Raw genomic sequence first — 27,595 nt, 5'->3', positions numbered from 1 at the left:
CTCGTGAGAGAAACCAGATCCCTGACCTCTCTCCAACAACACATCAGACTCATAAGAAATCAGCCAACATAGGGACGGAGCGGTGGTGCAAGTGGTGAGGCGTCTGCTTTACAAACACTAGCCTACAACGGACCATGGTTCCATCCCCCGGTGTCTCATATGGTCCCCCAAGCCAGGAGCGATTTCTAAGCGAATAGCCAGGAGTAACTCCTGAGTGTCACCGTGTGGCCCAAAAACAAAATAAAAAGAGAAGAGAAGAGAAGAGAAGAGAAGAGAAGAGAAGAGAAGAGAAGAGAAGAGAAGAGAAGAGAAGAGAAGAGAAGAGAAGAGAAGAGAAGAGAAGAGAAGAGAAGAGAAGAGAAGAGAAGAGAAGAGAAAACTAAAGCAACCAACAATGGACCGGATCACAGGCTGGTCCCTTCAATATCTCAGATATCCAAACAAACCATGTACCTTAGAAGACACTCATTTGGGGCCGGGCGGTGGCGCTGGAGGTAAGGTGCCTGCCTTGCCTGCGCTAGCCTAGGACGGACTGCGGTTCGATTCCCCGGCGTCCCATATGGTCCCCCAAGAAGCCAGGAGCAACTTCTGAGCGCATAGCCAGGAGTAACCCCTGAGCGTCACAGGGTGTGGCCCAAAAACCAAGAAAAAAAAAAAAAAAAAAAGAAGACACTCATTTGAGGGACCCCATATATAGCTGTTCTGTTCTGGGTCTTTTCCACAACCTTGAATGTGACCTGCTATGAGAGATATTAAAGTCATCTCTACCTAACAGCCATTCCAATCAAAGCCGTTGTCACCCAGACCAATGACATCTGGGTCATACTCACACTGAAAAGGCACAGCAACTGGCTCCTGCCCAGGCCTCATGGCGAAAGCACCTTCTGTGGCCTGTTCACCTGCCATCACCTTCTGAGCAGCAAAGTACTTGGGCCTGAGCACGTATTCCTGGGTCTGGCTGTGATGGATCAGGACGTTCTGGGAGGACAGGGGTGCCACTCTGAGAAAAGAAAAGGAACATGATGAGGAGATTGGCCTTTTCTGAGATAGCCAGGCAGAATGAGGTTTGAAGGGCATGCCCTGCCCCCCCCCCCCCCCCCGGAACCAAAGGTAAGGACTTACAACACATTTGGGATCCCATGTTAACTCTTGGAGGCCTACACAGAGAAGGGGCGAAGCTTCTAGTCAAGCCACCTCGATGACTGCCCAACACACAAAGCACTTTGGCTGGATGAGATCAGGAGAAGATCATCAGGTCAGAGGAAGGCCATTAGGTCAGAGGAAGGTTATTGGTTAGTGGAAGGCCATACCAGGTCAAGGACATCAGGTCAGGGCAAAATCATCAGGTCAGGGAGAGGTCATTAGATCTGGGGAAGGTCACACCAGGGGAAGGTTAGTAGGTTGGGGGAAGGTCTTTAGGCTAAGGGAAGATTGTTAGGTTAGGGGAAGATCATTATGTGAGTGGAAGGCCATCACCAGGACAAGGTCATCAGGTCAGGAAAGATCATCAGGTCAGGGAAAGGTCATTAGGTCTGAGGAAGGCCATCACCAGGGGGGAATGTCATCAGGTCTAGGGGTCATTAGGTTTATGAAAGGTCATCAGGTCTGGGGAATGTCATCCGATCAAGGGAAAGGTCAACAGATCAGGAGGAAAATCATAGGATCAGGGAAAGGTCATTGAGTCAAGGAAAAGGTCACAACCTTTTGGCAGTAGGTCAAGGTGACCATGAATTAGGCCATGACAGGAAAGAAAGTACACTTGATAAAGCTCTAAAATGAGATATCCCATTCCCCCAGGACACAGATGAGAGGCTGAGAGCACAGCTGGCACCTTAGAGGCTCCTACACCTCCCTAAGCTACAGAAACAATGGAGAGAGAGTGCACACACAAAAGTTACTGCATCCTCTCCCTGCATCCCACCAAATCCCACCTGTGGCTGTGGAGAAGATGGCATAGAAAGGACTTGGGACCCTAATTGAAAGCCCAGAAGAGGAAGAAAGAACTGAAGCACACCAAGGCCATGACTCCCAGCACTATTGAGTGATGCGAAGGAACATTTCTTGGGGCAGGTTTCTCTGGAATGTGGCAGCAGTACCACAGCATCTGTGTGAGGCAGCAGACGAGACGCCCACTGCCTGAGGGCTTTGTTTTTGCCCACTGAAGCTAAACAAATAAAACTGGAGAAATTCTTTCCATTTTTAAGGTGAATGCAATAAACTCTGTTTTCCCCAAAAGGCCTTCTCTTTCTCTTTTTCCCCCACTCTTACAGTTGCTGCCGAACTAGGTCACCTTAGTAATAAATATTGAAAGCATTTAACCAAATTCAAACATCTGTTCCAATCCTCTCAGGAGCCTAGCCAGCTGAAATAAAATATCTGCTAGCCGGAGTCACCGGGGCAATCCAGGCTAATGGGAGTTTGTGTAGCCAAATCCACCTGCTCCTTAGGTCTGCGGGGCATATGAGTCCCAACTACGGGAAAAGCAGCACGTCTGATCCCAATCAGTCCTGACACACTGGCTCTTCCTGCAAGGCACAACAGATTTGTCAGCTTGGGTCGAGTGAACGCTGACTTCCAGCCCTGGCCTGGCTGATCTCCGAAGAGCTTGTGGTCCAAAACTGCCTGCCTGGTTTCCCTCTAGAGAGAAGTTGCCCTATTTTGCATTGGAATTTCGACGCCAATAATACCCATCTGTCTTCAAGAACAACCTCATAGATTTTAGAAAAATACAAATGGTCTGGGTATTAAAAAAACAACAACAACAGCAATACCACCATAATAAGCCAACTGAATATTCTAAGTCAGAGCAAGAAAAATCTTAGTGATACACACACACACAGAATAAAAGGAAAAAAAGGTGGCAACTATGGAGGTCTCTCCAGAGATAAGAGCAACACATGAACAAACCACTGGGTATGAGATAAAAATACTAAGGGAGACTGAAACAGGTAGCAGCAATTCACGGAAAAGTAAAATCCCCAAGACTGTGATGGGAGGAAGAGCACTAACCTCATGGATGAAGCACAATAAAACCTGAGGTGACCTTTTGAACTCACTTTATTTTAATGACCAAAACTTCAAAATAAGTACTTCTGACTTCAGTTATAAATCAGCAGCATACTTATAGGTTCTGCTAGTGGGAAAACGTTACAACAGACGTTGGGAACCAATAGAGAAAGCGTCAAATTCAAAGCAAGCGTATCCAGCGGCCTTTTAATAACTTTGTCCATGTTAGAAAGCAAAACCTAATACAACAAGTATGTTGAACTTGTCTGTTAAATCACTCTACAGTAGCAAAAAAATTCACAAACTGGAAACAAACCACCCATTAGCAGAACACATCAAACATAAGCATAATTGTGGCAAGAAATACTGTCAACCACTTCAAAATGAGCTTTATTGGGGTCAGAAAGATAGCTCAGGGGCAAGAGCCACGGCCTCATTCTCTGGCATTGCGTTTTCTCCTGAGCATCTCAAGGTCACTCTGAATCCCCTCCACACCAGTGGACCTAAGAATTGAATCATCACTGACAATTGGCAAAGCATCACAGTCCCTGAGTTCTTCTTGAAAGGTCTCCAAGTAAAAATTTAAAGGGTCTTATTTATGTTGAGTCTATGAGTGTTATGACCTGTTTTATGTGAGAAAACCAAGAACTAAGAGATCTATCCCTATTGTTTATTAAGCAGAGAGAGGGTGAAAGAGAGGTGGGTGGGCCTGATTATAATTGTATGATTTTTGAAAAATAAAATGTTACCCACCAGATTGCTAACACTAGCTATCCATGAATGAGAAGCTACAGTTCTAGGGGACAAGGAAACACAAAAGCTTAAACAAGGTTCTCTCCTCATAGGATTGTACAGATTAATTGTACAGTTCCCATAAGGATACCTGTAACATTTTCCAAAGAAATAAATCCAACGCTCCTAAACCTCATATTGAATAATATCCACCTCCCTAAATAGCTAAAGAAGTCTTGGGGGAAAAGAAGGATGGCATAATTTTTCCCAACTTCAAAATGTCCTACAAAGTGTTAGTAACCAAAACACCATGATATTGGAATAAAGACAGACTCTCAGGTATGTAATCAGTTAATCTTCAATAAAGGAACAAAAATATTAAGTGAAGGAATGAAAGTCTCTTCAACAATTCGTGTTGGGAAAACTGGTCAACTACATAAAAAAGAAGAAAAAGACGAGGAGGAGGAGGAGAGGAGAAAAAGGAAGAGGAAAAGAAGAAGAGGAGAAAGAGGAGGAGAAGGAGGAGGAGGAGGAAGAGGTGCAGGAGGAGGAAGAGGTGCAGGAGGAGGAAGAGGTGGAGGAGAAGCCGGAACGATGGTGCAGCAGTAGGGCATTTGCACGAGGCTAACCTAGGACCAACAAGGGTTCGATCCCCCAGCGTCCCATTTGGTACCCCAAGCCAGGAACAATTTCTGAGCGCATAGCCAGGAGTAACTCCTGAAAGTCACCAAGTGTGGGTCAAAAACCAAAAATAAAAAGAAAGAAAGAAAGAAAGAATTCAGAGCTCTTTCTAATGCAGTATACAAAAGTAAAACTGAAAAGGATTGAAGATCATGACATCAAACCTGAATCCATAAGACACAAACTAGAAAACTAGGCAGAATTCTTCATGATATTGAAGCTAATAGTATTTCCAGGATGAAACACCACTGACCAAGCAAGTGGAAACAAAGATTAAAATAATGGGACTACATTAAATTAAGAAAGTTCTTTCTGCGTTTCATAGGAAACAGTGACCAGGATAAAAAGACAGCCCACTAAATGGGAGAAATTATTTACCCACCACTCATTTGAAAAAAAAGATAATACCAAATATCAAATATGTAAGGTGGGGCCGGAGCAGTGGCGCTAGAGGTAAGGTATCTGCCTTGCAAGTGCTAACCTAGGACAGACCCTCCCAGCGTCCCATATGGTCCCCAAGCCAGGAGCGATTTCTTAGCACATAGTCAGGAGTAACCCCTGAGTGTCACCAGGTGTCCCCCCCAAATAAAAGATATGTAAGTTACTAAGGGAACTTTACAAGAAAAACAAATACCAATTCTATGCATAAATGGAGAGAAGAGGTACACAAAACTGCCTCAAAGAAGAAATACAGATGTTCAAAGGGCACATAAAAAAATACTCTGCATGACTAATCATCAGGAAGTTGCAAATAAAAATAACTGTGGGATATCATCACCTCACGCAACAGAGACTGGCACACATCAGAGAGAACAAGAACAGCCAGTGCTGGTGCGAATGTGGGGAGAAAGGGGACTCTCATTCACTGCTTATGTGAATGTCAACCGATGTAGCCTTTTCAAAAAACAATATAAACATTCCTAAAAATAAATTAAATAAAATCTAGGAATGGAACTTCTATTTCATCCAGCAACTCCACTTCTTAGCATATACTCAACGGTGTAAAAATAAAATATGGTCGGATCTAAATACCCAAACCAAAGTTAACAACAATAGAATCAATAGACCCAAATTATAACAAGCTAAACACAAAAGGGACCTGTTGCACTAGCAATCCAGGGGGCTAAGGATGGAGATATGGAATACACACTGGAAACTATGACAGAGGGAGGTCAACACTGGTGGTGGGAATGGCCCTAATTCACTGTCACTATGTGCCTGAAATACAACTGTGAAAGACTTGTAATTCATATTGGTTTCAATTAAAAAATTTGTGTAAATAAAATGGAGCGAAGACATCTGCACCCGTGTGTTCCTTGCAGCATTATCCACAATAGTCAAAATTTGGAAACAAATCCAGTGCCCACGAACAGATGACTAGGTCAAGAAACTATGATATATCCACACAATGGAGCACTACTCAGCCATAAGAAAAGATAAAGTCATGCAATTTGCTGTTCCATGGAAGGTCCTTAGAGGATCATGTTGAGTGGAGTTAGTCATAGGGAGAGAGACAGACACAGAATGATGCTCTCATCTGCGGATATAAACAGTGATAGGATTATGAATGCTCAAAGACAATGGAAACAGCAATGGAAACTAGTTATTCAGTAGGAAATAAGCCACTTGAGGGTGGTGGGATAGAACAGGGAGGGAGAAACGTCTATGGTGCAGGGAAGCATTCACCCCAGAGGAAGAGGAGAAGGTGGTGCTAAAAGTACTATAGATGAACAACAGTATTGTAAGACACAGTGAAAACCCTTATTTTAGGGCCAAAGCAATAGCACAGTGGTAGAGCATTTGCCTTGCAAGTGGCCAACCCCAGAAGGACGCAGGTTCAATTCCCAGCATCCTATATGGTTCCCCAAGCCTGACAGAAGGGATTTCTGAGAGCAGAGCCAGGAGTAACCCCTGAGAACTGCCCGGAGTGACCCAAAAATAAAAATAAAATAACAATAATAATAATAAAGTGTCTCTCTTAGAAGGAGACTGATGGGTGAGAGGCAAATAGGGGATGGGGTGGATAAGTAAATGGAAGTAGATTTTGGTGAAGGAATACATGTTAGAATACTGAAACCTAACCACGAATAGTTGTGATTTCAGGATGACTGGATAAAAATAAAAATTATCTAGGTTTTGGAGCCATGCCTGGTGGCACTCAATTGTTACTCCTGGCTCTGGGCTCAGAAATCACTCCTGGCAGGATTGAAGGACCCTATGGAATGCTGAGGATCTAATTTAGGTCAGTCTGGGTTTGGCCAAGTGCAAGTCAAACATCCTACCACTGTACTATCATTCTGGCCTCAATGAAAATAAATAATTGGGGGTCGGAGAGATAGATGGAGGTAAGGCGTTTGCCTCGTTTGCCTTGCATGCAGAGGTCATTGGTTCAAATTCCGGCATCCCATATGGTCCCCTGAGCCTGCCAGGAGCGATTTCTGAGCGTGGAGCCATGAGTAACCCGAGTGCTGCTGGGGTTAAAACCAAAAATAAATAAATAAAAATAAAATAAATAATTAATGAAAATAAAACAAGATTCAACATCAATGGTGCTCCCAGTTTTGGAAAAAAAAAAAAACCCATGTACTATTCTAGTTCTATAACTAGAATATATCCATTACATGGATGTTTCATAAAAATGGACCAAGGATCAAAAACAAAAACCAGTGTAATTTTGCTAGTTTACTGTTACTGCACTGATCTTCAAACTCAGAAACACACTTGAAAGGTACAATAAATAAATAAATAAACAAACAAACAAACAAATAAATAAATAAATACAGTGCTGACATCCCAGAGGAAATACAGGTACTTCCTCTGTCAACTGGCACACTCCATCTTTGAGAATGTTTTAGAAGGTTTAAGCTAAGAATATTATTCAATGATTTACAGAGAATAATCATCTTCTAGAAAGGCTGGAGACCACAGTGCATATCTTTAAGCAAGAAAAAATAAACCTAACTCTAAACCATCTAATTTCCCACAGATTCTAAAGAATCGTCATTCATCATGTGAATTCTACACACACTGTTTTAATTCTAATAATTCTGTGCCTGCTGAGGGAGCAGACTTGGAGGAAGAAGGGTAGGAAACCAGGGACACTGGTGGACGGAAGGTCACAAGTTCCAACGAGTGTTGAAACTTTGAATGCCCAGAATAACTGTGTTATGAATGTTGCAAATCATGGTGTTTAAATAAAGTTATACCAAAAACAATCCAAGTCCACTCAGTAGGTCTCTTACTATTATTGTGATTGAAGGAATATGAACATGAAGCTTACATACCATGAGGGATTCATATCTGGGGTGACAGGAAATAATCCCAGGTCCTGTCCTATTTTTTCTCTTTGCCTACTGTAATCCAACCCTATGTCTTCATTATGACCATATTTTCTCTGACACCAAGCAAGCTTAATAATTGTAAAATCACCCCACATGCCATATATCCAACCCCAGGTGAGTCTAAATCAGGGTCTTACATGAAATAATCTAAACCAAACTGAGGGTGAAACACATGTAGTCTGGTGGTCTTCTTCCTAGTATGGAGAGCCAAGCTACCTACCAGAACTACTGTTTTTATTGAGTACAGAGACCACTCCTGGGTGGGGCAGTAAGGATAGATAGCTCAGGCTATCCTGAGCCAATCCTACCCAGGTTTACAAGTAAGACAATCTCTGTATGGGGGTAAATCTAAGTGGTAAACAAACATACAAAGGAACCAGGGATGATCTTTGTTTTAAGTAAAATAAGGTGTAACCTAACAAATAATGATTGTAAAATCCTAAGCATCAAAGCCTGTTAGGGTTAGAGTTAAAAAAGTAGAAAAACAATGTACAAAGTCCTTGGTGTCCACGTCTGTCACCTTGGGGTATAGTTACTTTGACTGCTTCTTCCCTTGACTCTGAACCTGGGTGCCTGATTTCCCCTGAGGAGTGCTTGATTAGAAAGAATATTACAAGCATCGTTTCATTATTTATTTTGGCTTAGAACTCACACCAAGCAATGCTTAAGGACTAATCTTAGCTCTGTGTTCTAGGACCAGTCTCTTGGCAAAGGTCAAGATGGGACCATAAGCAGTGCCAGGAACTGAACTGAGTGTACTCTTTCTCCTCCTTTTTCTCTCTCCTCCCTTTCTCTTTTTCTCTCTCCCTCCCTCCCTCCCTCTCTCTCCCCAGATGTGTGCAAGGTGAGTGCTGAATCCTCTCTCTCTCTCTCTCTCTCTCTCTCTCTCTCTCTCTCTCTCTCTCTCTCTCTCTCTCTCTCTCTCTCTCTCTCTCTCTCTCTCTCACTCGCTGAACTTGGATCCCAGGTGTTTCCTTCCTGCTGTGCAGACGCCGGAACTGCTCCGTCTGTTCATTTTTGCCAGGAATAAGGGCAGATTTTATTTACAGGTGTCGAGGCTCTCTCTTTTTGGGAGATGCCACTGATTTTCCAGTCATCCTGGCAGCCCCATGAGTGCCCTCCAGACTCCTGGAGCCTTGCTTGGGAAGGGGGACTTTCCATTCCCCATTCCAACCCACTGCCCCTGCAATACGCCCCTCTAACTCCTCTCTGGCTCCACTCCTTTCCACGGGAGATAAAATCCAGTAGCAAAGAATCAGAAATGCTGGAAATATTGCATATGACACAGGGTTCCCTTCGCTCAACAAGCGACTCCTTCCTGGTTTCTGTCTCCTTTCAGCCACTCCCCCACTGCTTGGGTTTCATCTTTTCTCCCTCATCTTGTCCCCTCATCATACGCAGAAAGGTTAGTCTGATAAAAAAAAATCTGTTGCTTTTGGCCCTTCTAGAGTAAAAACATTCCCGATTCTATCTGAAAAACCTGCTATTTTCATTCAAGATCGCTTCCGTTTTAGGCTGGTTAAGTTGCTCCAGTCCTTGTAGGAAAACCAACATAGAGGTAGATCAGCCTCATCCATTTGTTACTGGTTAGATGGCCTAAGGAAAGAAGAGATTCTGGGCTGGGTTTATTTAATTATTATCTCTTTACAAATTTAGACAATGCTACAACTACTGGGTACCACATCCGGTTATGGATTTACTGAAAACTGGCCTTCGGTTGGAAGAGAAGGAGCATCACTTTGTAGAGGAGGGTAGATAGGGGGCATCTACCAGCTGGGAACAATGGTGTTTCCTAACCCATTTTTAGCTCTCAAAACACGGGCTTCATCCCGTGTGATGGGGAACCCCAAAAAGCACCAGTCCCCTTTACAAAGAACTCCCCACATTTCTGGCCACAGAGGGAGCGATTTGTCAGATTAAACTCATTGAGATAGGAACTAGCCACATTCCATAGAGTCCTGCTGAGCTGCTGACAGCGAATGGTTGATTTTATGGCATTCCCTGGGTTCAATCTACAGTTCATGAGGTGATGCAACTCTTGAACATTTGCTGCAGAGACCCAGCGCAAGAATGAAGAATCACCCAGCCAGTTATGGAGATGGAGAAACTTATGGCCAGAAGGAAGGCAGGTGCTGACTCAGACAGAGCAAGACGCAAATCGAGCAAATGAGCTAAGACAGAAACAAGCCTACAGCCAACTAATTGTACCAAGATCGCGTACTGTGTTCCTGAGATCCAGCAAGATGATGAACTAATTGTGCTCAAAATGAACAAAGGCAGACAGCAAACATCAAGAAAAGGGACTGCTAGAGCTAGAGGGAAGTTTGTTTGTTTTGGTTTGTTTTTAGTTTTTGTGCCACACCTGGTGGTGCTCAGAGGTTACTCCTGGCTGTGCACTTGAAATCACACCTGGCAGGCTTGGGGGACCATATGGGATGACAGGATTTGACCACTGTCCTTCTGCATGCAAGGCAAACGCCCTACCTTCATGCTATCTCTCTGGCCTCCCAACTGTCTTTTTGCTTGTTTGTTTGTTTTTTGTTTTTGGGTCACACCCGGCAGGGCTCAGGAGTTACTCCTGCTCTATGCTCAGAAATCGCTCCTGGCAGGCTCAGGGGGACCATATGGGATGCCGGGATTCCGACCACTGTCCTTCTGCATGGAAGGCAAATGCCTTCATGCTATCTCTCCAGCCCTTCAAGTGTCATTTTTAATGCAAATATTTGAGCAAGCCTAACTTGCTGGCAAAAATTGCCCAAAAATTGTTTCAAAATATTTACATGATTCAATTTCTCCTAGTTCTTTTATTTCCCCCTGGTTCTTTATTTACTTATTTATTTACCATAATTTCTTTTTTTGTTTTATTTTGGTTTGGAGACCACAGTTGGTGACACTCGGGGTTTACTCCTGGCTCTGTGCTCAGAAATCACTTCTGGTAGTGCTCAGGGGAACATGTGGGATGCCGGGGTTCAAACAAGGGTTGGCTGCATTCAAGGCAAGCTCCTAACTCACTGTGCACTCATACCAGCCCCATGATTTATAATTTTACAATGCTGTTTTTGGTAGTTTCATGCACACCTCAACACCAGCATGTCCCTTTTCTCTCCACCATTGTCCCAGATTTCTCCTCCCCACCAACACACCTCCGCTTCTGTTCTTCTGCTCTTCCATCTTTCCACAGGCAGTCAACCAACTTTTTCTACCTCTGGGACTAGGGGGTTGTTTCCAGAGTGGAAGAAAAGCAGCTGAAAAAAGGAGGCCTAGGCCATGCCGTTCCCCACCTACTCCTACTCCTACTCCTGACTGGCTTTGTGAGACAGAAGGGTGGCCCATCACAAAAAATTGCTGGATGGCTTCAGTGCAAATCCTTAGCATGCTCTGTGGGGCATCCCTCTACATCACTGGTTTCATTCCTGCCCCTTCCACCAGTAAGGGAAGAAGGCAAGACAAGACTTGAGATCAGGAACAAGACCGTCTTCCTCCGGGAAAGGAACTCAGAGGAATGGAGTGGGGTCAGGGGTAGTAGCAAAGAAGACAGAAGTATCTGACAAAAAAAAAAAAAAAAAAACAGGCCCATGACAAGACAGCCAGGTGGGAAGAATATCACTTTGGGGGCTGGAGCACGAACCATAGGTGAACAAGAGAACAAGAGAAATGGTGGGGGAGAGAGAGGTGAGGTCAACGTTCTCTGACTTCATGTTTCTTCTCCTCAAAGACTGACCAGCAAGTTCTCAAACAAAACTAAAGATAAATTCATTACTCATGCTCCTTCTTGGTCTTAGGAAATCGCCCTCCACTATTTAGTCATCCAATGAAACACATTCATCCCACTGTTTGTGTGGACTATAAACGAATAGGATAAAGAGTCCAAGGGAACCTTCCAGAAGTCCGATGGAGAATTGTCAGCACCTCCACAAAATCATTTTTCTTATCTTCTTCTTTTGCTTCAAAGTCCAGGGTGAAAGGTTTGTTCATTTCCATGATGTTATAAGTTCCAGTACAGAACATGTCCCACCAGGAGCCACAGAGATAATACAGTAGTGAGGGCATTTGCCTTCCATGTGACCAACCTGGGTTCAATTCCTGGCATCCCATCTAGTCTCCAGAGTCTGCCAGGAATAATTTCTGAGTGCAGAAATCAGGTGCACACCTGAGCACTGCTGGATGTGGCCCCAAAACAGAAGAAAGGAAAAAAGAAAAGAAAAGAAAGAAAGAAAGAAAGAAAGAAAGAAAGAAAGAAAGAAAGAAAGAAAGAAAGAAAGAAAGAAAGAAAGAAAGAAAGAAAGAAAGAAAGAAAGAAAGAAAGAAAGAAAGAAAGAAAGAAAGAAAGAAAGAAAGAAAGAAAGAAAGAAAGAAAGAAAGAAAGAAAGAAAGAAAGAAAGAAAGAAAGAAAGAAAGAAAGAGAGAGAGAGAAAGAAAGAGAGAGAGAGAGAAAGAAAGAAAGAAAGAAAGAAAGAAAGAAAGAAAGAAAGAAAGAAAGAAAGAAAGAAAGAAAGAAAGAAAGAAAGAAAGAAAGAAAGAAGAAAAAAAGAAAGAAAGAAAGAAAGAAAGAAAGAAAGAAAGAAAGAAAGAAAGAAAGAAAGAAAGAAAGAAAGAAAGAAAGAAAGAGAGAGAGAGAGAGAGAGAAAGAAAGAGAGAGAGAGAGAGAAAGAAAGAAAGAAAGAAAGAAAGAAAGAAAGAAAGAAAGAAAGAAAGAAAGAAAGAAAGAAAGAAAGAAAGAAAGAAAGAAAGAAAGAAAGAAAGAAAGAAAGAGAGAAAGAGAGAAAGAGAGGAAGGAAGGAAGAGAGGAAGAGAGGAAGAAAAAAGAGAGTAAGGAAGGAAGATAAGGAAGAGAGGAAGGAAGGAAGGAAGGAAGGAAGGAAGGAAGGAAGGAAGGAAGGAAGGAAGGAAGGAAGGAAGGAAGGAAGGAAGAGGACGGAAGGAAGGAAGAGGACGGAAGGAAGGAAGAGGACGGAAGGAAGGAAGGAAAAGGAAGGAAGAGGACGGAAGGAAGGAAGGAAAAGGAAGAAAGGAAGGAAGGAAGGAAGGAAGGAAGGAAGGAAGGAAGGAAGGAAGGAAGGAAGGAAGGAAGGAAGGAAGGAAGGAAGGAAGGAAGGAAGGAAAAGGAAGGAAGGAAGGAAGGAAGGAAGGAAGGAAGGAAGGAAGGAAGGAAGGAAGGAAGGAAGGAAGGAAGGAAGGAAGGAAGGAAGGAAGGAAGGAAGGAAGGAAGGAAGGAAGGAAGGAAGGAAGGAAGGTGTACATATCTCGCGTGTCAGTAACAGATGGATTTGACACATGTTTTAGCCTGGGAAAGTCAGGAGGCGCTGAGAAACCAGGGAGCCACTGGTGAGCTGAAGCAGAAAGGTCTAGGGGACAGGAGAAGGGGCCAGAGTCATAGGACAGCAGGCTTGGCTTTTGCCTTAGAAGCAGTCAATCCAGGTTCAATCCCCAGCATCTCATAGGATCCCCTGAGTCTTCCAGGTGTGATTCCGTAGCACAGAGCCAAGAGTAACCCCTAAGAGCCACTGGGTATGACTCCAAAACAAACTAAATATGATATGGCAGTTCATGCCTGGACACAGGAAGGCAGGAACCAGGGCGAGGCCTCAACACCTCACTTCTCTCAGCCAGAGGGGAACAGAACCCTTGGCTCCTATTACTCAGCCCAGGCAGCTCCCTGGGAGTGTGGAAAGGGGAGGCAAAGTTTCCCACATACACACCTGGATAAAGGTGTGCCCCTTTATCCCATTCCCAGACAAACAACCAGATAGAAAAAGAAGCAAAGTGCAGCAGAGGGTGAGGTGGCCATGAGGAGCCAGGTGACCCTCGGCCAGGGTGCCCCTAAGGCACAAACATCAATGGCACCATTGAACGGACAAACAGAAGGTCAGCACCCCCAGGACACAGCTCAGACATGTCTACACCCTCCCGGGAAGTGACCAAGCTTCATGGTCCCTGAAAGCCCAGTGTTGCCTGGGTGCCGGGGGTCCTTATAACAGGAAGAAAACTTAGCTAAAAGCAGGGAGCCCTAAGAAATAAATGTAACCATTTAAGGCTTGTACAGAGACAATGAAGGCATAGAGTTTTAACCCTTGGAAACTGCGTCTATATGAAGTTCTCGTTATCTGTACATTCTGGCCCTGCCCGAGATGGGTTCCATTATCAGTACACCCTGGCCCGATGGAAATGGGTCCCATTATTTGTACATTCCGACCCACATACCAATGGGTCCTGTTATCTAGGTATTCTGGCCTGTTCAATGTGTCTGTCCCCTATCGACATGTGTACGTGGAGAACTGTCCCCACAAAATGTGTATAAGCCGGGCCTGATGCTTCAATAAATAAATTTGGATCTGGAATTCTTTTCCCACTCTTGTCTATCTCCGTGTCTATTACTGTGTCTTTGTGTATGCGCTAGCTCCCTCCGAGAAAGAATAACCCACATCTTGACTGGTGTTCCCCGCAGGCAGGGGCACCCACACCTAGGCACTTGTACACACATACACAAACATACATATGTTCATAGAGGCACAGACATGCAGGTTTACATATGCACATAGGTGCTTACAAAGACTCACATATGCTCAATGCATGCATATACAGAGACTCATGTGCTTGCGCACAGACACACATCTGTGCTCACACAGAAACTCATATACACATGAACACATACGTGTGCTCACTCCACAGCTTCCTGTTCACAGAGTCTCTATCCTACAAGGGCTACCGAGAAAAGTCCAGCAAACCACCCCTGCAAAATGTGGTGGGTGCCCCCCAGAGCACCCTATAGGACAGAGGGTCTGGCTCAGGAACAGAAGCCACCTGCTTCTCAGTCACAACTAACCTAACCTCAGTTCATACTGCCAGTGCCAGAGAGGAAAGCTCAGTGCAGAAGGTCAGTCTTCCGGAATGGAGAAATAGAACAGTTAGTAGGGCACTTGCCTTTCATGCAGCCAACTTGTGTTCAATCTCTGGTAGTCTATATGGTCCCCGGAGCCCCACCAGAAAGTGAGTCCTAAGCACAGAGCCTGAAGTAAATGACCTCTAAGCTATACTCTCTCTCCAATTCCATAAAAGTTTTTTTTTTATTTTTGGTTTTTGGGTCACACCCAGCAGTGCTCAGGGGTCACTCCTGGCTCTACACTCAGAAATCGCTCCTGACAGGCTTGGGGGACCATATGGGATGCCGGGATTTGAACCACCGTCCTTCTGCATGCAAGGCAAATGCCCTAACTCCATGCTATCTCTCCGGCCCCATCCATAAAACTTCTAATGAAGAAGGCAGGTTAAGAGTATCAGGGGTCGGGGGCCCAGAGAGATAGCACAGCGGTGTTTGCCTTGCAAGCAGCCGATCCAGGACCAATGGTGGTTGGTTCAAATCCCGGTGTCCCATATGGTCCCCCGTGCCTGCCAGGAGCTATTTCTGAGCAGACAGCCAGGAGTCACCCCTGAGCACCGCCGGTGTGGCCCAAAAACCAAAAAAAAAAAAAAAAAAAGAGTATCAGGGGTCTTAGGGGGGCACCCAGCAGAGCTCAGGGTTTATTTCTGACTCTACTCGGAAATTACTCCTGGCAGGCTCAGGGGACCCTATAGGATGCCAGGGATCAAACTCTTGTCAGCCACATACAAGACAAACTCCTTCCCCACTGTGCTATCACTCCAGCCAGAGGACGTCAGAAGTAACTAATATCAATCATGCTTCAGATTAATCCATCCCCATGAATCAATTAAATGTGTTTTAATCAGCCTCCTAATGGAGGCTCCCTATCTTCTGTGGCAGTTAAAACTACATCAACTCTTTGAGTTGGCTGAGCTCAACAAGGATCCATGTTAGATGCCTTCTCTACTTGGGAAGAAAAAGATAAGGAATAGATTGACACAAAGAAATCTCTTGTGTTCACAAGGCTGGAAACCAAAGGATCAAGAAATGAAAAAATTCCTTCACTGGGGACTGATGAGCAGACCATGGTCTATGAGAAGTGTCTGGTCCAATTTACATACGAGATACATGCATTAGTACAAACATTTCAATTTTGTAAAATTTTATTTTAGCCATCATGATCGACAGCTTTACAGTACTGCCAAAGGTAGGGTTTCATGCATACAGCATTCAGACAAGGGGCCAGAGCGACAGCACAGCAGGAAGGGTGTTTGCCTTGCACAAAGTCAACACAGGTTTGATCTCCAGCATCCTATTGGGTCTCCCAAGCACCACCAGAAATGGCCCTGAGCACAGAGTTAGGAGTAACCCCTGAGCACCACTGGGTGTGGCCCCAAAACAACAAAAAGCAAATGACATTCAGACTAGACCCTCTACCACGATCCATTTCCCCCCCACCATTGCCTCAGGGTCCCCTCGACTTTATCATCCCCATCCCACTCCTGTCATTGGCCTCATAAACCCCATTCTGTAACCCAGAGCTTAGAGTCTATTGCTCTTGGCTCTGCGCTGGTCCCTTATCCTGAGTCTCTCATGGCACAGATGAGAGAGATCATCAGGTCTGTCCCCCTCCTTCGGGCTGACTTCACCCAGCAGGCTCCCCTCCAGTTCCCTCCATGTGGCGGCAAATTGCATGATTTCATCTTTCATTCCAGCCAAATAGTATTCCGTAGTGGATAGGTACCATACTTTGTTTTTCCAAGTCATCTTTTCTGGGACATGGGCCTTTGCCAGATTTTGATCTATTGTGAAGATGCAAAAGGGAATCCAGGAGACCAACCGTCTTTACCGAGTAGAGCTTTTGGGTCTCTGGAGTGAATTTCCAGAAGTGGGATTGTTGGGTCATATGGAAGCTTTGTTAGTTGTTGTTGTGGTTTTGTATTTTTTTTTGAGATATTTAATTTTGTCCTGTAGTTTAATATCATCTCAAAAAAGGCTGAGAACAGAATTTCTCAACCTAGATTTGGGGAGTGGGGGTGGCTGTGTTAGATGGAGGCAGGTCACACAGAGGCCACTAATCCTAGTTGTTCATGACTGAGTTTCAGTCATACAATGTTCAGCTCTCTTCACCAGTGCATCGTTCCTGCCACCAATGTCCCAGTTTCTCTCCAAGCATCCACCCCTGTCTGCCTCTGGGGCCTTCGCTTCTGTCTCTGTCTCTCTATTTGTCTGTCTGCCTCTATCTGTCTGTTTCCCTTTTTGTTACATGCCTGTCACTTTCCCTACTTTCAGCATCCAGACATACCTATCTCTCTAACCATCTCTCTCTTTCACACACACATACACACAAATATACAATCACAAACACACACACACACACCATTTTTTGTTTGTTTGTTTTGGTTTTGGTTTGGTTTGGTTTTTGAGTCACACCCAGCTCAGAGATTACTCCTGGCTATGCCGCTCAGAAATTGCTCTTGGCTTGAGGGACCATATGGGACACTACAGGATCAAACCATGGCTCGTCCTAGGCTACCGTGTGCAAGGCAGATGCCTTATTGCTTGAGCCACCACTCTGGCCCACCCACTCACCATTTTATGCACTGTGGCTTGCACTATTGTTCCTGAAGGGGTATCATGCCTGTCACTTTCCCTCCTTTCAGCCCCCAGTTCTTATCTAGAATCATCATTCCCGGCTCTCATTGTCACAGTGCTCACTTCTCTACTCTCCCCCACTCTCTGTGCCAACATTCAACATTCTCTGCTTCCTTATCATGGAAATCAGAATATCACAGTGTGACCTGTTGAGCAAAAAAACTTTAATTTTAATTCCTGTAAACTGGGGGGAGGGGGGGTGCAGGAGGGAACTGGACTTCCGTGATGAGAGCCAAGTGGATTCCATTGGGATTAACAAACAGCACCCAAGTTTTATAAACAGCAGCATCATGTATTTGTGGGCTAGTCCCAGAACAGGCAGGCACCCAGTCTCACTAGCACGCCAGACGTCAAAGGCAGCAGAGACAGGGTGCTAAGGGGCCCACAGAAAATATGACTCTTTTCGGGTTTGGGTAATGTGGGCACCCAGCATGAAATACAGCACCTGCCTGTGACAACTGTCCAGAGAAACCAGCGTTCTGAGGCTTGGGAGGCTCTGAAAAGAGATGCCAGGTCTGACATCACTGTTCAAAGCCAAGCTCAGGGTACCAGCGGAGCCCAAAGAGCTGTGACAGAGCCCCAAAGCTGTCTGGGGGGGCAACCTGCAGAAGTGAGACCAAACCACCACACAAGCAGCCACAAGGTGGGAGTATTCACTCACTGAAACAGCACAGAATAAGTGCTCAGCCACCGACCAGGACAGCAGAGACACTGCTGGGGAACTGGCAGAAACCTGTTCTGGAAGCTTTGAAGGCATCCGGTGAAATAGGGAAAGTCAGAGAGGGTTCATGTCTCTCACCCTGAGAGGAAAAACAACAATGACATCATTCTCTTTCCAGAAAGCCCCTGCTTGTCTGCCCAGAAGTTCCGTGCTGAACTCTCTGATCTCATTGTCATGAAGAAGGAAATGCAAACTAGATATTCCAGGGAACCGGGATGGGGGAACCCCACAACTCTCAATGTAGCCTGGCATCACACCCTCTTCCAACCTCGAAAAATAAGCCCATGAGATGAAAGACAAGACATTCCCAAGAAACTGAGGCAGGCAGAAAGACCAATACAGAGCTCCTCTTTGATGCAGAAGAGCCATTTTCACTGCAGGTCAGTGCATTCCAAGGGAAAGAAAAGCACCAAGACTCAGAACTAGGGGAGGGGTCTTCTGGGAAATGACAGTCCGGTCACTTCCTAGGCAGTGAGACTCAACACCGAACTCTCTGGGGGGGAGGGGGACAAAAGTTCTGTCTCTTAGTCACTCATGTCCCCTCCAGCTAGTATCAAGTGCTTGCCCGTCCCCAAGTGTGGCCCCTGGATAATGGAGGCTGATCTCATCTCTGGAACCTTGTGTTAAAGCCATCAGCAAAGGCTTCTTCCCAACCAGGGCCAGGTGACAGGGTCCTGGAATCTGGGTCTGACCTCACACAACTAAAGGCTACAAAAAGGAATCAGCAGAAGATGTTCACTACAGACCCTTGGTTAGGGTAATGTTCTGGACAGTTCTAGAGTGTTCTAGACCATTATGGGAGAGGTTGACCTGAGAAAAAACTGAAGCCATCATCTCCAAATGATCAAGACACAGAATGCAAGGACAAAAAGGGTGGAATAAGAATGTCATTGTGGAGGTCTTAGTAATAGCAAAGCGTGGAGGATGTTTGCCTTACACACTACTCTGCCAGCCCAGGTTTGATCCCCAGCATCTCATATGGTCCCCTAAGCCTAGCCTGTCCAGAGTGATTTCTGAGCTCAGAGCCAGGAGTAAGCCCTGGGCACTGCCAGGTGTGGCCCAAAACCAAAGAAATGAAAAAAAAAAAAAAAAAGTCCCAGAGAGAAAGAGTAAAATGCCTTCCCAGAGGCAGGCAGGGGAGGGTGGGTGTGAGGGAAGAGAGAATCAGGGAATGTGAGAGAAAACTGTTAACATTAGTGGAAGGAAAAGAGCACTGGTGAAGATTGCTGTATGTTGTATGACTGTAACACAGTCAGGAACTTTGTGTTCGGAAAAAAAAATCCTGTAGTATGAACAGCCTTGTAACCATAGTGCTTAAATAAAAAAAAAAAAAAACTCAAAATTTGGGGCCGGCGTGGTGACGCAAGCAGTAGGGTGTTTGCTTTGCAAACCTAGGACGAATCGAGGTTTTATCCCCTAGCATCCCATATGGTCCCCAAGCCAGGAGCAATTTCTGAGTTCATAGCTAGGAGTAACCCGAGCATCACTGGGCGTGGCCCAAAAAAGAAAAAAAAGTCCTGTGTGTTGAATGTGTGTGTGCCTATTTCTGCATACATGTACCTATATCTATGTCTGTGTGCTGTGTCTATGAAGCAATGCTCACATGTGGACAATATAGCTGTCTATGTGTGCCGACGGGCTCATGGGTGTATCTAGGGGTATATTCACGTGTGAACATATGCAGAGCTATGTACACTTGTCCATGTGTAAATGTGTGTGAGTAGGTTTTGTGCATATGTAGGTTTGTGCATATGCCTATGTGTGTGATCGTGTGTGTTACAAGAACACTCTCACCTGGCAGTTTCTGGAGGGGGTGGGGGGTGCCAAGTTCCTAGGAGGACCTACCTCTCTTCTGTACAACCCCCATAAGCCTACTGTCTGCAGGCTCTTATATCTGAAAGAGCCAGGGTCACCACCAGAATTACTAGAGCAGCAATGACCCCGACAAAGGTCTTTGTGACCATGCTGGGGGCACCTTCCTGGCAGCCCCAGGGCCAGAGTCATGGATCTCTTCCCGACTTCAAAGCCCCTTTTTCCTCCACCCCCTGAAAGGGCCTGGCCTGACGACAAGTGAGTTCACTGAACAGTGTCAAAGTGCAGGTTCCTCTGTGTGCACAAAAGACTCTAATAGATGTAGGTCCCACAAACTGAGGGTCATCGAGTTTCCCGGAGGACTGGACTGGGTTGGAAAGCAAAGAGCTGTCTTTGTGCTGTTTTCTGCAGAGTCACCAAGAGTGCTTCAGCGGGAACATTTCTGGACAGAAACACAAATGCAACAGGCACCCAGTTTTTTCCGTCTCCTGGCGGGGGTGGGGATGACTCTTCCCACGCGGTTGTTTCTGGTTTAGAAGAGCTTCCTCTTGGGGCTGGAGGATCCAGGGGCCTCTTGGTCAAGGACTGGCTGGAAATCTCGGCTTCCTCTACTCAGAAAGTGCACTAGGAGTTCATTGACTAAAAGCCCATTTCCTCCCCCATGAACTCTGACGAGTCCTTCCTCAGGGCAAGGCTGTAGGGCTGCTGTACCCAATGCTCACCCCGCACCCACTATCCTGCCATCAAACAGCCCTGAGGGAGAGAATAATCCAGAAGGGTCAAGGAGGAGACAGGAAAAGGCGCACATTGTACCAACCCAAGTATGATTCCCAGCGCCACCTGGTGTAGTCCCTGGCACCAGTGATGAAACCCAATCACAGTCCTGCCACCAGCAGCTCACCCCCCACCCACCACTCACCACCTAATGTAAAAACTGTGCACAAAGATCCCAGGGGCAGGCCAGGCCTGGCCTAGCCCAAGATTTCCACCAGGCCTCCCTGATCTGTGGCATTCGCACAACCCGGTCTGTCCTTTCCACATCAGCTGCTGACCCAGCCTATCTTTCCGTTTTCAGGGTAGGACCACAGGGTGTCTATGGCATGAGGAACTGTAGAAATCTCGCGAGTCCAGGTGAGCCTCCCCCTCTGCAGCACCAGTCTCTCTCTGCACAGAGCTTTTCTTCTCTTCCTTCTCCTCCTTCTTCTCCTCTTTCTTGATTTTGAGCCACACCTGGCTGTGCTCAGGGATCACTCCTTGAGGGGTTCAGGAGACCTCATGCTTTGGCAAAGATCTTGCAGACAAGTGCTCTTACCCTGTATTATCTCTCCAGTCCCCTATTTCCTTTTCAACTGAGCTGCTAGTGCAGAGAGCCTGAGCATTAACAAAACGAACAGACTCATGGACAAGATCATTTGCTTGAGGGTTAATTACTGGTGATTACTCTGTTATGAGAAATGAAATGTCTTTTCACAGAGAAACATATTGTGTATAACAGAGCTAGAGGAAAAAGAGAATGGAACAGAGAGAGGAAGGGGAGGAGGAGACAGTGGAGGAGAAAGAGGAGAAGAGGAAGAAGAGGAAGGAGGAAGAAGAAGAAAAGGAGGGAGAAAAGGAAGGAGGAGGAGGAGAATTGTTTACATCTAAGGACTTGAGGATTTTCAGCAGAATGTGTTTTCCACTAGACTGCGTGGGCCTTAACGAGCAAGCACATGGGGACATTGGTTCTACTTCCAAATATGTCTGTCTACTCCTGGCCAAGTGCTATCTAATTTGTACTATTTTTAATATATGTCATGATGATTCAGTCATAATAAGGCTTTTGGGGTCTATAACTGGAACATGAAAAAAGGAGCAGGTCACAAAACAGAATAAAATTCCTGGCAAAGGAAAGACCTCTGCAGACTGAGGGAAAAGCAGCCTTCTGGGGAACTAATGCCTGAATGAACAAAGATGGGCCTGAGCGACAGGACAGAGGGGAAGCTGTTTGCATTGCATGTGGCCCACCCAGGTTCAATCCCTGGCATCCCAAAGGGTACCCCGAGCACTCTGAGCACAGAGCCAGAGAAGTAAGACCTGAGCACCGCAAGAGGAGGCCCAAAAACCCAAAAACAAAGACAAGGTGCTAAGGATCTAGATAAGACTGAGGTTGTTCCACTGCTGGTGGGAATGCCGTGTAGTTCAACCTTTATGGAAAGCAATATGGAGATTCCTCCAAAAACTAGAAATCGAGCTCCCATACGACCCAGCTATACCACTCCTAGGAATATACCCTAGGAACACAAAAATACAATACAAAAATCCCTTCCTTATACCTATATTCATTGCAGCACTATTTACCATAGCAAGGCTCTGGAAACAGCCAAGATGCCCTTCAACAGACGAATGGCTAAAGAAACTGTGTACATATACACAATGGAATATTATGCAGCGGTCAGGAGAGATGAAGTCATGAAATTTTCCTACACATGGATGTACATGGAATCTATTATGCTGAGTGAAATAAGTCAGAGAGAGAGAGAGAAAGATGCAGAATGGTCTCACTATCTATGGGTTTTAAGAAAAATGAAAGACATTCTAGCAATAATAATTTTCAGACACAAAAAAAGAAAAGAGTTGGAAGTTACAGCTTACCTCATGAAGCTCACCGCAAACAGGGATGAGTTTAGTTAGAGAAATAACTACGTTTTGAACTATCCTAATAATGAGAATGTACGAGGGAAACTGAAAGCCTGTCTAGAGTACAGGCGGGGGTTGGGTGGGGAGGAAGGAGATTTGGGACATTGGTGATGGGAATGTTGCACTGGTGATGGGTGGTGTTCTTTACATGACTGAAACCCAAACACAATCATGTATGTAATAAAGTTGGTTAAATAAAAAAATAAATAAATTTTTTAAAAAAAGAAAAGACTGAGGTTGTGAGACTAGGGGATTTGTCTGTCTCTATGTCAATCAACATCCCATTGTTTCATTGGATGTTCTTCTTTGAATGCAGTCCCTCCAATTGGTAGTGAAACTGAATGGTTCCACTTTCAAGGTGTGACTTTTTTTTTTTTTTTTAATATAAAAGGCTTGGGCAGAAGAGGCGGGAGTCTCGTTCCTGGAGCTTCAGCGAGCAGGTACTTGGAGGGTGTTCTGTAGACTGGAGTTAGGGTAACATGGGGAATTTTTTAAAGTCTTTTATTAAATGTGTCTGATTATTTTGCAGAGTGCCTTCTGATTCAGACCCATCTCTCCAGTGTTCGGGGTCAGAACCAGAGGGTTTAGATTCAAGAGAGGTGAGTAGATCCTACCTTGGGCCTGGAGAAAGCCCCAGCTAGGGTGACAGGTAGTTCTCATTTGTTTCTGAGACCTTTAATGTTTGGGGGTATTTTTCTTTGGAGGTACCAAGGACAGTATTTGGGACCTCCTACATGCCAGGCAATTGCTCCGTTGCTGAGCCCTGGGTTGCTTTTGAGGTAAAGGACTAAACTGGGCCAGTGCCTGGCACATGTCCACCCTCACTCTCCTGGTCTGCTAAGTTAAGGTCAGTGTCCCTGCCAGTCACCTTTATGGTTCTTTGGGCATAATAGCTGGAGATACGAGAAAAACAATCAATCCTTCCTTTCGTCTTTCCTTCCATCCTTCCATCGTGTGCCCACCACACTCACTGCCCATGCGTCTCCCTCTAGCACACAATCATGGCTGACCAGTTGGTCTCCAGCTAAATTGGACTCCAACCAGGCCCAGACCCCACTGATTTTTCTTCTTTGCCTCTTGTACCCCTGAAGCAAACTCAGCTGGGAGTAAATCATGTGTCGTTGAAAGAAACAACAATCGGGGCCGGAGAGATAGCATGGAGGTAAGGTGTTTGCCTTTCATGCAGAAGGTCATCGGTTCGAATCCCATCGTCCCATATGGTCCCCCGTGCCTGCCAGGAGCAATTTCTGAGCCTGGAGCCAGGAGTAACCCCTGAGCACTGCCGGGTGTGACCCAAAAACCAAAAAAAAAAAAAAGAAAGAAACAACAATCAATAAGGAAGTGAATGGGTACAATGAGAATTCAAGTGTCTGAGCTCAACACAAGACTCCTGTCTGCATCACTAATGGTATCCCTTAGTGATGAGCCACTTTCAAAGAACATACTAGAGCATTTCATGGCCATGAACACATGCCTACCTTGAACTTGTAACCTCTGAGCACACACTAAATGTGGAGCCCCCAAAATGAGATCACAGCCATCACTCTGATGCTGTTTGCTCAAAATTAACAATAGTTACACATGAATCAGGAGCTCATACAATGGCTAGAGCACAGGCCAAGGATAGACTGAATGGGATCTTAGATTTCAGGCACACCCAGTCCTTCACCACCACCCCTGCAGGAAACATCCCCATGTAGCTCTGAAATCTATGCCAACCCCCACCCTTGCCTCATCAGGCTGATGGGTTATAGAAACTCTGGGGTGCCAATATTCTCTGGGGGTGCTCAGGGACCCCCTGGACTGCACCTCACAGTGCTCAAGGAAACATGCAGTGTTGAGGATTGAACCAGGGTGGAAAGCCAATGCCTCACCCCATCTCCTCTCTCTCCAGCCTGTGTGATCTTCGAAACTGCACCGCGTGAGGCCAAAACCAGGACACATGTGTGAGCTCCAGGGATCCATCCCCAGTTCAGGAAACAAATATGACCAAATTCACAACCCATGTGGCCAGCTACATTGGACTCTGTTTACTATATTAAACAATAAAAATGTGCCAGCAGAGAGGGCATATTTGCCTTGCATGTGACCGACCTGGGATCAATCCCCAGCATCCCATATATGCCCCCCTTAGCCTGCCAGGAGTAATGTCTGAGAGCAGAGCCAGGAGTAATCTGAGCATTGCTGGGGGTGGCCCAAAAATAAACAAACAAAAAAAGTGCCCTCTGGAGATGAACAAGTGAAGTTGGAAGTGAGTGCAGCTGGGAAAGTGAGGTGAGGGCAGTGGTAAAGGGCAAGGACTGACCATCCACCTACTTGGAATCTAAATGTGACGCAAACCACAGGATCCATGTAAGGTATAAAGAAGCATGTTCAGGTCCAACAGAACCTGAGAACAGAGCTGACCATGGGGAGAGGGGACCCCAGGACAATGGTAGAGGGAAAGGAACACTCTGATAGGAGTGTGAGGTGTTGGAATCTTGTCTGGATGGGACCCCATCATGAACAGTGCTATGCATCCCAGTGGCTGAAATAAAATTCCAAAATTAAAATTTTGTTTTGTTTTGGGGGCTCCACATTTAGTGTGTGCTCAGAGGTTACTTCCTGGCTCTGTGCTCAGGAATCACTCCTGGCAGGCTCAGGGAACCCTATGGGATACCAGGGATCAAACCCAAATGGGCCATGTGCAAGGCAAACACCCTCCCCACTGTTATCACTCTGGCACCTCAAAAAATTTTTTAAAAAAGAATCTGACTGCCACATGACCAACCTGGGTTCCTCTTTGGGTTCCCCAGGCAATAGGAATGATTCCTGAGCACAGAGATGACGAGAGAGAGCCCTGAGCACTGCTGGGTGTGGCCCCAACATCAAAAATAAAGACTAATTATAACAGAAAAATGCATTTTCCTCTCACCCTTCCCTTTGTCATGGGGACAGGAACCCTCCCAAACCCACGCTGGCTTATCTGCCCCAGCAGACAAGCAGAACACCCCACCCCGCTCCAACCCTTGTTCCTTTTTTTTTTCTTTTTTTAACTTGGGCACAGGGCCCAAATAATCATGTCAGCCACGGAGAGTGGTGTGACTTATTACCAGGAAACCCAAGCTCTTTCCTTACCTACTTCTGCCCACTCATAATTCAACTGAACATGTAGCATATTCTGAAGAAAAAAAAAAAAAAGACCCAACATTTAGAAAAATCAGCACATTTATATGAATTAGGTAAGAAATCACTCTTAGAACTTTTCTTGCTTATGCATGTCCAGTAAAACCCCTGCAAAGTGATCTGGATCAGAATACCATTATATCCTAAGCAGTCTGGATTATAGCACTTACTTAGGTTAATACAAAGTAGAGCCAGAGCGATAGCACAGCAGGTAGGGCATCTGTCTTGCACGCAGCAGACCCAGGTTCGATTCCCAGCATCCCATAGAGTCCCTGGAGCCTGCCAGGAGAGATTTCTGAGCACAGAGCCAGGAGTAACCCCCGAACACTGCCAGGTGTGGACCAAAACCAAACAACAACAATGAAAAAGAGTATTTAATAAAATCATGCTTGATGACAAACACTGACCCAGCCAAAGAGGTAAACTGTTAAACCATTGGGTCATTTCAAAGTCAAACATTGGTGGAAGCCTAAGCAAGGCCATTTTCTTGGTATCTTTTCATTTTCTTTTAGTGTTTTTGCTTCGAAACCAAACCCAGCAGTGTTCAGGGGCTAGTCCTTGCTCTAGGCTGAGGAGTGACCCCCTGGCAGTGCTTAGCAGATCAAACCTGGGTAGGTTGCATGCAAATCCTGCCTCTTACCCCCATACTATTTCGTTGGCCCTTCTGTACCATTTCATAGACCAACTTTCTTGCATCCTGGGCAGAATTGTGCATGAACATCATGTCTCATAATTCTCATAGCTGACTCATGTCCACTTATTTGATGGAGCCAACAAAGACATGCTTTTACAGATAGAACTCAAGATCATTCTTGGAACATAGAGGATAGAGTGTCAGCTTTGGGGGGGATTTGGGGTCACAACTGGCAGTGCTCAGGCCTTACTCCCAGCTCTGTGCTCAGGGTTCACTCCAGGCAGGCCCTGAAGATTACAATGTAATAATGGGGCTCATTCAGGTCCGACAAATTCAAGGCAACTGTCAGCTTTATTAAATCTCCTGTTCTACACAAGACCATGTAGGTGAAATCAATCTCAAAAAATGATGTGTCAAGCCAACATTACCTTCTATAGAATAAAACAGGCTTTTAGACTGGCTATGTCTATCCAAATATTCCTTTAATTTATTTTATTTTATTTTTATTTTTTTATTTTTTTGGTTTTTGGGCCACACCCGGTAATGCTCAGGGGTTACTCCTGGCTATGCGCTCAGAAGTTGCTCCTGGCTTGGGGGACCATATGGGATGCGGGGGGGATTGAACCGCCATCCGTCCTAGGCTAGCGCTGGCAAGGCAGACACCTTACCTTTAGCGCCACCACGCCGGCCTCTCCTTTAATTTATTTTAATTCCCCTCTCCTCACACTTACGAATTTATACATATTTTAGCATGTATCTATTTTATGTATACTTTAATGTATTAGCATAAAAGTATTCATACTATTAATTTTTTATTTCTATACCTGTAAACTATATTTACATAAATATAAATTATCAACAATTTTGTGCAATTTCAGGAGTTTTGCTTGATTCATCTATACATAGGCAGATGGCATCATTTCCACAAGTGGGTTATAAAAAAAAAAGGAAGGATTATAGGAGAGATAACACAGTGGGTAAGGCCTCCCCAAGTGTGATCACCTGCATCCCATATGGTCCCAGAGCAGAGCCAGGAAGTAACCCTCTGAGGCCCACTGGGTGTGGGCCAAATACAAAAAAAATGGAAGGAGTAAAAAAATTGGTCAAGGGGAAAATCAAAATTGAATATTTTTATTTACAGAATTGAGTTTATTTGGGAGAGGGAGGAAAAGAGAAGGGATGAAAGGGTAAGGTTCTCAGGACATTGGTAGAAGAAAGGTGGGAATTTGTGGAGGTGGGTGTGGTGCTGGAATGATATATGCATGGAAAATATAATGAATACTGTTGTAAAGCATGATATCTCCACAGAAATG

At 45.2% G+C, this 27,595-nt stretch overlaps 2 protein-coding genes across 2 annotated transcripts in view; one reads left to right on the top strand and one right to left on the bottom strand.

Moving 5' to 3' along the window:
* Nucleotides 1–27,595, top strand: part of FAM98A (family with sequence similarity 98 member A) — a 582,326-nt gene that overhangs the window by 384,982 nt on the left and 169,749 nt on the right. The window lies entirely within an intron of this gene.
* Nucleotides 1–27,595, bottom strand: part of LTBP1 (latent transforming growth factor beta binding protein 1) — a 275,135-nt gene that overhangs the window by 202,063 nt on the left and 45,477 nt on the right. Inside the window, exon 3 of the mRNA XM_049784171.1 lies at nt 831–1,000. Coding sequence (XP_049640128.1) covers nt 831–1,000 — 170 coding nt within the window. The remainder of the gene's footprint in view (nt 1–830; nt 1,001–27,595) is intronic.

The sequence above is a fragment of the Suncus etruscus genome, chromosome 12, assembly GCF_024139225.1.
Source record: "Suncus etruscus isolate mSunEtr1 chromosome 12, mSunEtr1.pri.cur, whole genome shotgun sequence".
Lineage (NCBI taxonomy): Eukaryota > Metazoa > Chordata > Mammalia > Eulipotyphla > Soricidae > Suncus > Suncus etruscus.
Note: the sequence above shows the minus strand (reverse complement) of the source record. Positions and strands in the feature narration are given on the sequence as shown.